Source organism: Panthera pardus, unplaced genomic scaffold, assembly GCF_024362965.1.
Source record: "Panthera pardus isolate Hobbes unplaced genomic scaffold, ASM2436296v1 HiC_scaffold_6, whole genome shotgun sequence".
In the NCBI taxonomy this organism is placed as follows: Eukaryota; Metazoa; Chordata; class Mammalia; order Carnivora; family Felidae; genus Panthera; species Panthera pardus.
In genome coordinates this window covers 7,804,342-7,815,451 of record NW_026526991.1, presented here as the reverse complement: position 1 = coordinate 7,815,451, position 11,110 = coordinate 7,804,342, and the positions used below count along the sequence as shown (strand labels likewise).

General features: G+C 61.7%; 1 protein-coding gene across 3 annotated transcripts in view; it reads right to left on the bottom strand.

The window, feature by feature from the left end:
* Positions 1-2,996: 2,996 nt before the first annotated feature.
* TBC1D22A (TBC1 domain family member 22A) overlaps positions 2,997-11,110 on the bottom strand; it is a 322,333-nt gene continuing 314,219 nt past the window's right edge. For all 3 annotated transcript variants that reach the window (XM_019447232.2, XM_019447234.2, XM_019447238.2), the window contains one exon: positions 2,997-4,784. In XM_019447232.2, coding sequence (XP_019302777.2) covers positions 4,656-4,784 — 129 coding nt within the window. In that variant the 3' untranslated portion in view covers positions 2,997-4,655. The remainder of the gene's footprint in view (positions 4,785-11,110) is intronic.

Here is an 11,110-nt window from a genome sequence, read left to right as displayed (position 1 = left end):
TTTTTCATAAAAGCGACAGTCCTCTCTGGATGTCTTCTGGTTAGAGAAAACAGGTACCAATGTGGGTTTTTCGTAAAAGTGACGTGGGGTAATGCAAACTTTTGAAAAGCAGGGGACACCTCTACTAGAAATCCATGCTGGAAAAGCACTCAGAAACATAGATGTTCATCGCAGCATCATTGGCAATGGGAGAAAACTGGAAGCCGCTTGATGTACAGTAAGGGAATAAATGAATTATGTTAATCCATGCAACACAATATTATGCAGTCATTAAAATCATGTCTGACGAATTTTAATGATAGGAGAAAGCACTTAGGATATTAGCGCTGCGAGGTGTCCTCTGGAGGGCTCTTTCTTTCTTTCGGCAGGAAGGAAACAGACGCTGCCCAGAGCCGGGGGACGTGAGGGAGGCTGGGGTCGAGGGGAGTGAAACGACGCACCCCCTCCCCAAGAACGGCTAAGGCCATCCCAAGTGTGGGTGAGGACGTGGGGCAACGAGGACCTTCGTGCCCTGCGGTGGAAATGTAAACTGGAAAACCACTTTGGCAAAGAGTCTGCCATCATCTACGAGAGTGGCTGAAACACACCACCCGGCCCTGCAATCCTACTTCCTGACGAGCACCCGGCAGGACGCTGTGCCAAGGGACACGCGCGCGGTGTTCACAGCAGCAGGATTTGTAACAGCCCCAAACTGGAAACAACCCAAATCTGTTGTGGCCCATTCATACAAGGGGAAAGCGACAGAAAGGAACAAACCACAGCTACCCCAGACGCGGCGTCCACAAGCAGAAAGCGGGGAAAGGCGAGTCGCTCACCAAGAGGGATCCTGTGCAACTCCTTCAGACAACAGAGCCGGGGTGGCGTGAACGTTGGGAACAGGGGCCCCCCGGGAGGTGCGGGGTGCGGGCCAGGGGCTCTCCTTGACCACAGCTGTGGAGCCCGGTGCCTGCTTGGGGATCACTCACGGGGCACTAGATTTGTGAGGTGCCCCCTTCTGCGAGCATTACGCTTCGGTCTAAAAGTAGAAGCGACAACGAAAGCCACTGAGAAAAACATAAAGACAGAGAGAGCAGACTGGTCTTTCATGGTCGCGAAACAAGCTGCCACCAGCTCGGCCCAGGGCCGCCCTGCAACTGCTGACGGAGCCCCGCGTCTCGTGCCCGCTCCCCCCACTCGACTGTTACTGACGGGCGCGTCTCACTGACCTCTTGTGCCCCTCCGCCTGGAGAACTGCCCGCTTTCTGTGCTGTGCGCATTCTTATTTCCAGGGTTACTTCCGAGAACCCTGTACGTATTCAGGAACGTAAGCGTCTCACGTGTCTGCTCAGCTTGCTATCACTGATCCTCGCCTGGGCGCTGGCCGTCCTCACGGCTGCTCCGCGCTGCATCGGCCTGGGTTGTGTGGTCACTGGCGTCACGCTAGGAAAGCCGTTGGCCACTCCCTGTTATAAAAATATCTATTTGTTTTGTGGGCACTTTAGGGAATTTTAATTTGTATGTTTAAACCCATCTGTCTGGAATGCATTTGGATATGTATGTTTTTTTCCCTAGATGCACAATCAGCTTCCAATTGGCAAGGGGACGGGCTGGGAGTTAGATCCTTTGCGTGTGGTCACACGGCGGCTGCTGAATCAGGGGCTACTGGACGAGGGAGGCAGGCCTGGAGGACGAGCGGGGCAGACCCCTGGGCAGCCATGACCCATGGTGCCAACAAGCAGCAGGCGGGGGGGTGGGGAGGGAAGAAAAGAAGGTCCACTGGGGTGGGGCAGGATGGGGGAGGCTGCAGGAGGGCCCCCACTGCCTGACACGGAGCAGTGGTGGCCCATGTCCTGAGTAAGCTTCATAGGACGGTGGCTCTGATCGCACACCCACAGGTCATGCCCCAGCAGGAAATGTCCAGCTCAAGGCAGACGGCGCCCGGAGGCCCAGGCACGTCAGAGACGGGACCAGCCTGTTCACACACAGAGGGGGCTCCTCCCACCTCAGAGCCAGGTTCGGCACTGGCACAGAAGCCCTGCCCACCGGCTCGTCCTTTGGGGCGCACAGGCCTCCACCCCGACCTTTCCCTGCCTCCCGGGACCTCACCCCTCCCTGGCGCGTCTGACCTTGCTGGGACCCCGGCTGCCCCAGGAGCTCGTCTCTGGCACTTTCCATGTGGCAGCAGTGACGACAGGCAGGGCCTCCCCAGGTGGCCTGGGGAAGCTCACGGGGACGGGGGTCAGAGGCGTACCTCAGGACCCCGGGGCTCGAGCCACCTGTGGGGGCTGAGACCCCGAAGTGGGCCCGAAGAGCCAGGCCACGAACGCCAACAAATTATGACTACGAACAGCAGCGGTGGCCAGCTCTGAGCTGTGACCCACACCGGAGCCTTCCACCTTCCAACCGGGGAGGGCCGCTGCGTCTCCCTCCCGCGAGCACACTGACAAGGTCTGGGCGTCAGCCCCAGCTCAGCGCGGCGCTCAGCCACAGGGGGAGGGTGAGCGTTGTCACCCGGCAGGGTCTCCTGCCCCCCACCCAGGGACGGCACCTGACCCCACCCCGCCAGTGGACAGCATAAGATGGCAGAGAGCAGAGCACTGCCTGGGGAGTCCCCACCACGGAGGGAGGGGACGTGGGGTGCCGAGGGGCACAGGGCACCGTAACAGCAGCTGAGAAGCTGGGGCTCACGGGGCCAAGAGGGTGGGAGCCAGGAAGCAGGGATGGCTACATCCCGGGTCCCGGAAGGCACTCGACTGCTGTGGCAGGGTGGGGAGGCCCCTCCTGTCCGAGGCCGGCCTGGAGGTGACCCCCAGCGGTGCAGGGCTGGGGTTTGGGGCCCAACCCGAGTACGACTGACCCCTGCTCTGCCTTGGAACTCTATCTCCCTGAGAGGTCCCCCCGGGATTCGACAAGACTGTGGGTGCCACGCCCAGGTCAGGTCTGGCACACATGCCCCACCCTCAGCTGTCCCTGGGCTCCCCCGCTCTCCTAGGAGAGTCCTTGAATCAGGCAGAGGCTGGGGGTTCACTGCATCTTTATTCCCATTTGAACACATCATATTCCAGACAGAACACCCTTTAATCGTTCCAAATCGACCTACTCAGACTCACAGGCACTCACGCATCAACAAGCCTGCGTTCAACTTCAGGGTCAGACACACACGCGCAGGAAAATCCAGGCGGAACCTCATTTAAAGTCGCAGATCCTCCTGTTTGAAGAACAAACGGCCTCGAGAGGCAGATGTTTGGGGGGCCCAACACCTTGGCCGCACGGAGCACTCTGAGCTAAGACAGCGGTTCCTGGGGGCCGGGTGGGGGAGGGGCTGCCTGCACACGGCCACGGGTGGCTCTTCCTGGAACCGGGTGCCCCGGCTAAGAAGGGGTGCAGGCCGGAGGGCCGCTGGGTGCCGGAGAGGAGCCCCCGACCCCAGGGGCTGGGGCTCTGAGGCGACCCCTCTGCTGACCTGGGAGCACCTCCCATTCACAAAGCATTTTGTGCTGATTTCCACACCACATGTAATGACCCAGGAATGTTTTTAATGAGAAAAAGGACACACATGTCACACGTGTGTATGTACTCAAGTCCCGTTTGCAGCCTCCCCGCAGCGTCCTCACGCTGAGCTGTGCAAACACGGGGCACTGGCCTGGCTGTTCCAGGACCAGAAGCAGGTGCCAAGGACAAGGGTCTGTCCCGGCTCAGGGGTCGGAGTTGTCCCCAGAGCCTCGGAGCGTCCACGTCCCTGCCAGCCACAGGCCTGCACAGGCAGGGGCGGGTGGAAGTGTGCCTGGACCCCGCAGAGCCCCAGGCAGGCCAGTCCAGAACCTTCACACTTGGGCTCTCTGCTTGGTGACCAACGAACGGCGGGGAGCAAGCATGTCTGTAACCCGCCGGAGACATGGGAGGTGCGGCCAGGCTGAGGCGAGTGGTACGAGCTCCGATTATTGAGGCCGAACCCTGCCCATCCTGCGGGCCCAGCGCAGGGCGCGGGGTCCCCGGCCTCAGCCTGTGTGGCTCGTCCCCGGGGCCACAGGGCCCTGAGCCCCTCACCTCCCGGCGGAACAGCACAGGGGCTCCTGAGGGCTGAGCGCTCCTTTTGAAGAGGACGGGATGCAAAGCAGGGCCTTTACTCCGCTCCTCCCCCCTGCTCCCGAGCCAGAGCCTCACCAAGAGAGAAGGGACAGCCACAGCGAAAGTGATGGCAGTTACAGGAACAAGGCCAACGCCCAGAAGCCCTGTGGGGACGGAGACTTCACAGGTTAGGGCGGTTCACTTCTTATTTTGTCTATATTTTATTCTCTTTCACTCAACAGAATAGAATTTTTGCATTTCAAAGCAGGTATGAGATGGCCACCACCTCCTTCTGCCCCTGGCACCAGACAGCAGGCCTCTCCCAGAGGGTCTGGCTCTCGGGCTGCCGCGTCCTGGGGGCTCCAGGAGGTGGTCATTTGGCAAGGACGCTCCGGGGACAGGGAGGGAGATGCCCGCCCACCTCTGGCCCCCTGAGCGGCCAGGACCCTCCCCTGGCTCTCTTTGGTATCTCAGGCAACAGAGGCGCCCCCGGCCAGGCCCCGGCCCTCCCCTGCGCCCGGGCCTGGCCAGCCCCCTGGAGGGCAGGCCGCTCCAACAAGGCCTCTCCTTGGCCACCGGCCCGCAGCCACGGCTGTGCTGGCCCTGGCTCACTTCTTGTAGTGATTGGGGGCGTCCGCGAAAGCAAACTTCAGGCGGTAGGCCTCCGCCAGCAGCAGGCTGATGTCTTCATCGCCCCAGTGGGCCGTGGGCAGGTTCTGAAGGAAAAGCAGCAGCTCCTGGGGGGAGACAGACAAGCCCGGGTCAGAGGAGGTGACCAGTAGCGGGGCGGGGGCTCCCCTCGGTGGGGACTGGCCAGCAGTGGCGATGAGCCAGAGGGGGCTCACAGCTTCCTAGACGCCGTGAATCGCATCCCCTCCCCTCTGTACCCTGAAAGGCCCCAAGCCCCGTGGCCAGGAGGAAGCCCCTCATATGCCCCCCCCATCCCTATTTGGCGATGCTGCTGGGACGAGGAGGGCAGTGCTACCCACGCCTCACAGCTGTGACCTCTCTGAATGGACCCCTCGCGCTCCACGGTGCGGGTGCTGGTCTGGGTGGCTGGGGGTGGGGGTGCTGGCTGCAGGTGGGCCACCCCAGCCCAAGACCCTGCAGAATCCAGAAGTAGGGCCCCCTACCCCCTGGCCTGGGTGGACTTCGGGCCCAGATTTCTGTGCCTCCGGTGACATTCCTTCAGCAGGGACACTAGGGCCATCATGGACAGGTGTGTGCCCCTGCTGGGTGGGCGGGGGGGGACACACCACGGAGCCCCTGTCACTGTCTTCACTTGATACTCTGTTTCCAGGAAAGACCAGGCTGCAGACCCTCGGCTGCCCCCAGCCCACCCCCATAGGACACAGGAACTATCTCAAGAGCCCACGGTTTGGAAACCAGAGTCAGAGATACGGAGGAAGGTGCTGGACAGGAAAAACACGGCCCAGGGCCTCAGCGATGCACGCAGCCCTCCCTGCACACTGATCAGCTCCTCTGACGGACCACAGTCCTCGGCCAGAGCAACCAGCGACACCACCAAGGGCGGGGTGAGTCTTGGGGGGCACAGGCCCCAGCACCCAGGGGGGGTTTAGCAGGACTGGGGAGGGCTGTGTGGCCAGGATGGCTTCCCGGGTTGGGGGGGGTCTCCAGGGAGGAGGAATGGGGGCCTGGGTCATGGGGTCAGGGCAAGGCCGGAGGCCAGACTCCCTCTCAGGGGGCAGGCTGGCACCATGCAGATACCTGCCGGCTCTGGTCCCTCCCAACCGCCCAGCCCATCAGACCAGACCCGAGTGAGCCCAAAGGGTGGCTGGGGTTCCAAGGGGTTGGTGCCACTCCTCCAAAGTCCCAGCAGGGAACAGGGCACAGGGAGGGCCCCAGACTGGGGCTGCCCCTCCCTGCCTGCCGAAGGGGAGACTCACACAGGCCCCACCCACCGAGCCTCCTGTCCCCGCAAGGCTGCAACCAGAGGGCGGGAGGCATGAGGAGGGGCTGGGAGGGAGAGGGAGAGGGAGGGAGAGAGAGAGAGAGAGAGAGAGAGAGAGAGAGACAGAGGCAGGTGCTCCATTCACATCCTGGCCCAGCCCTGGGTGGACCCTCCTCTCTGAGCCCCACCCCTTCATCTGTAGGCCAGAGCTGGGAGCGCTCAGGCCTCAGGCTCTGCAGCACGTCTGGACTCACACCCGCCACTGCCCGCCTCGGGGGCGTGGGGGGCCTCAGGCTCCTCATCCGCAGAGTGGGGTCTCAGCTCCCGCCAGGGGCCAGGCGCGGAGCCACGCGGCGCCTCGTGTCTGCTGTGCCGTGCAGGGCACTCCCCCGCCCGCGAGCCGCCCCCAGGACCCCCCTGCGCCGGCGCCTCTCCGCTGCCGCTTTACCCCTTCTTCAACCCCATTTCCTGTTGCATTTGGGATACTTTGTGGGGGCCTTGAAATTGAATTCACGGAGCAAATTTCAGTGGCAGAATGTCCCCAGGGACACATCAACATCAATCTGCTGTCTTTCACCATTAGGTGCAACTTACACGGACGCCAATCCAATTCTGAGCAGGTCGTAAATAAATACCTTTGGTTTTATTTTTAATCCACCTCGCTTCATATTATCATGACCTCGCTACTTGCGAGGTGAGAAGCAATACCCTCCCATTACGGTAACTCACCAACCCCGCTGCACACTCAATTTCAGAATCTAATTTAGTCCCCCAGGTTCACTGGATGGAGGGAGAATAGAAAAGCCCAGCGCCTCGCAGCCTGCAATGCTAAAGAAGGAAAAATCTATCCGGGTGACCTTTACGGGAGGCAAAGAACACAGCCACACGCGTCCTTAAATACAGATTTCTTCTTTAAAAAGGCCTGTCTTATTTATGCATCGGGCAGAGATGGCTCCGATCCGGGAGGCACGGACGGTTATTGGCCATGAGCTGTTTTGCATTACCCGCATCATTCAGGTAAAGGGCCATCGCTCGTGAAGCTGTCGGCAGGGGTCCGGCCCTCCCTGGTGGGGGGGGGGGTCCTGCCTTTGAAGCAACGGTGGACAGGAAGGGCTGCGTCCCACAAACCGCAGAAAGACGAAATGGAGCTCCATCAACAGCGCCCTGCCCTGTGAGCAGACATGACAAGTGACAAGCAGAGGAAGGTTGGCTCACGACGCTGCCGTCCTAAGAAATCAGACGAGTCGGGTCCCTGTAAGTCTCTCCCCGGTGCTCCGCGAGATGCCGCTTGTCAACATAGCCGCAGCAAGAGTGCGCCCCGGGGCACCTGCCGTTCACTGTTAGCCCGTTACCACGTGCTCCGTGGGCACCTGACCTGTGCTGTCCGCAGGGAGGGCCCCACCCGCACACCTGGAGGTCTGCACTTCTGAGCCCTGTCCACACCTCAGAATCAGCCGGGGAGCTCCGGAACCCCACTAACACCCAGGTCGAGCCATGGGACAGCCAGCCCGGAATCCCAGGGGTGGGCCTGGACATAACGGCCACCTCTCGGGATGATGAGCGGCTTGGCCCGCACTCTGGACACCCTGACGTTCCATCGTGAGCCTGTGGATGGCAGCCAGACTTCCCTGTCACAGGCCATCCCCCGCGGAGGCCACCAGTGCCCCCCTCCCAGGTACCAGCGGGCCAGGGGCACACAGCTCTGGCACAGGCAGGGGTGTTGTTGCAAGCCCCCGGGGAAGCGGGTCAGAAGCCCCGAGCTGGCCGTTCCCAGCAGCTCACCACCACAAACAGCACGGCACAGGACACCTTCCACCTGGAAATGGGTGGGTTCCAAGAGGAACCTGCTAACGTGAGACAGCAAACGTTTTCACTTCAGGTGCTTCTCACCAAAAGGGCTTTATTTTTCCAGCCTGATGAATCACACCGCCATTTGCAAACCAGGATTACGTGTGTGTCCCGGGAAGGACGCAACAGTGACACGCCAGCACACCTGGGCTCCAGGAGAGTGGGCCGGGGCCCCTCCCAAGCCCCCAGAGCTCCCTGTTTGGCTGGCCCCTTGCGGAGGCTCCCCGGGGCGTGGGCTGAAGTGGCAGGGCGAGTGGGCGGCAGGCTACGGCTCAGCCGTCAGAGGACCTGGGTCCAAGCCCCACTCTGCTGCCGTCATGACCTCACGGCCCTCTGCCACGGGGTGACCGGCCTCCTCTGTGACGTCTAAGTGCAGGCATCCCTGTACCCCTGAAACAAAACGTCCGGGCCGAGGTGGCGCTCGGTGTCAGTGCTTGGCGGCCCAGTGAGCCTGCCCGCCAACGGGGCTCAGATCCCAGTCCTGCCTCGGTTGGTCACACGACGCTGGGCGAGCCTCCCGACTCTGTACCTCAACCCTCGTGTGTCAACGGGGACAAGAACGTCCTCCCTCCCTGGGTCGTGAACGCGTGCAGAGTGCCCGTGACAGTGTCCGAAGGTACAAAGCACAAACTAAGTGTCTCCCGCGGCTGCGAGGACCCACCACTACGGGGTGGTTCCTAGGATTCAGTCCCTGTTAGCACTCGGTCGTCATCGCCACAGTCACGGCTCGTGGTCAAAGTAAGAGTGGTCGTGGCGGGAGCAGCAGTTTTGATAAATAAGTGATCATCCGTGGGAAACACAGATAGTTTAGCAGGTAAGTTTAACAAGAAATGCAATTCTCGCTGGATGGTCCGCCCAGAGGGGCAGCGCAGGCACGCAGCGGGTTCGGGGGACAAATGTCCGAGGGAGGAAATGCATCCCAGGTGCTGACCCGCAGCCGTGGACCCGGGGAGGCCCTGAGCCTGCGCGGTGGCACTGAGGCTGGTCATCCTGAGGCCGCCAGCGAACAGGAGAGGACACTGCTTCTCGGCCTCTTTGGCCCAGATTTTCAAGTTCTAACGTCAGATACAAAATGAGTTATATTTACCTTAAAATCTTCCCAAGGAGCGACCGAGCATAAGCTGTTAGGTGCACCAGACACAGGGGCCGAGCCATCGCTCTGCTCTGTGCCTGGATCACACCTGGACGGGGCTCTCTCTGCAAGCCCCTCGGCCTCCCCCTGCAGCTGACAGATCCGGGGCTGCTCGGAGGGACGCTGCCCGGCCGCTTGGCCACAGGGCTCTAGGCTCCAGGCCCCAAGAACACACCCCTTGGCCAGTGAAGGTGTCTGGCCCTCCCTGGGCGACAGGAAGTTGGGTCTGTCTGCGGAAGAGAGGAAGTGGTGTGGCCAGCACCCGGTGGAGGCGTAAGCAGGTGTCTCCCGCTGGAATGGCAAGTCAGGAGCCACCGGGCGAGAAAGGACAGGAAAGGACCCAGGAAGGGCAGACGCTCCTGACCTCATCCGTCCGTCCGTCCGTCCCTTTGCTCGTGACTGCGCACCGAGCGTGGCCTGTGTGCCCAGCACAACGCAGCAAAAGCCAGCAGCTCTGCCCCCAGGGGCCCAGACTGAAGGGGCACCTGAGCCAGCATGTGCAGAGGTGGGGACCGGGCGACACACAGGTACGTGACTACGAAATGCATGACGTTCGGTCCTGCGCAGTCATGACCGGCCCTCCTGTCCGCCAGCCACTGCTGAGCCCCCATGGGTGTGCGTCACGGAGAGCGCACCCCAGACTTCTAGGAAGAGGGCCTCCCGTCAGCCCGGCCACCACAGAGCCCCTCAGGTACCCATCACAGAGAGCAAATTCCGGGCTTCTAGTAGGAAGTCTGCACGAAATCTGTTGATTACAGGTTGAAAGATGGTTATTTCCGATTTCTGGGTCAAATAAAACATCAGCTAATTTCACCTGGTTTTCTCCACTTCTGTGGGGCCACCAGAAAATTTAAGATTTCCCTCATGGCAGGGATGACGCTCCACGGGACGGCCCTGCTCTGAGGAACACGAAGAACACCACTTTCCAGCTGTGCCTGCTGCCCCCTACCCCCACCCGCGGCGAGCAGCCTGGCCTGCAGATGGCGTGGACCAGCGCCTTTCTCCGTGGGACCCCCTGGCAGAGAGAACACACCGGAAGGCCCCCGCAGACAGCGGGAAGGGCGGAACACATCGGCGCCTGCTCCTGTGTGTGGCACAGAGCACACAGAGGTCAGCTTAAAAGCTGTTCGAGTCAGGGGTTCACAAACTGCCAACTCGCAGAGATGAATAAATTAACCACGACGGGGCTAAAAGGGCCCGTTTGCCGACCCTTATTATCTCTCCCCTTAACTGGGAAGGAAGAAACAGGAGTCCCTCGCTGACACACGAGTCAGGTAGCAGGGCTAATTGGTTTAACTCCCTTTTCCATCCACATTCCGACGTTCGATTTGTGCGGCTTGGCTAGAAAACCTCACGGCGTGGGCACTCCGGCCATCTGCAAGGCAGGCCCTGGTGTCACCCGGGGGGGCCTGGGGGCGCAGGGCAGCAGCATGGGGCTGCTGGCGGGTGGACCTTGGGCACCTCCCAGCCAGTCTTCTGGGGGAGGAGACCAAGGCACAGGCAGGCCGGACGCCTGGAGCCAGGCCCTGGGTGGCTTGGAACCCATAGTGCAAGGCGAGGCCACAGCCCAGGCGGCCGGCAACCCCGGGAGTTGAGCCCCTCATCTAGGAGGTGGGGACTGTGACCGGGACCGCCTCCAGGCTCGAGGGCCTACGTGTCAGAGCTGAGCCGGCTGCAGAACAGGTGCTCCAGGAAGGCGTCGGCCGCGTCACCGTCATCCTGTCCACACCCGAGGTCCCGGGCACTACTCACGGCCCCTCGGAGGACACAGGAGCAGTCCCTCGCAGGGCTGTGCTGAGAATGGAGTCAGCACACCCGGGTGGCACGATGCCTGGCACGCGGGAGCCCGTTGCCATGCTGTCACCGCTGCCACCACCAGGCCACCACGGCCACGCCCACTCACAGCTGAAGGCGGATCGGTACCCGTGTCCCCCGGGCGCTGATGTGCGCCCTCTGTGAGCACAGGGCCGGTCGGGCCACTGCAGCCGGCCTCCCGCCCGCCCTGCTCCCGGGCAGCGCCTCGGACCACACACTGCAGGGGTCGGGGGTCATGGTCCCCCGAAGCCATGGCCCCTGACAGCCGGCAGAGGGACAGGTCATTTGTATTCCTGCCGGTGCAGGAGCTGCTAGGGTCTGATCCATATTCAACATAAAATCTCTGTTCTTGGTAA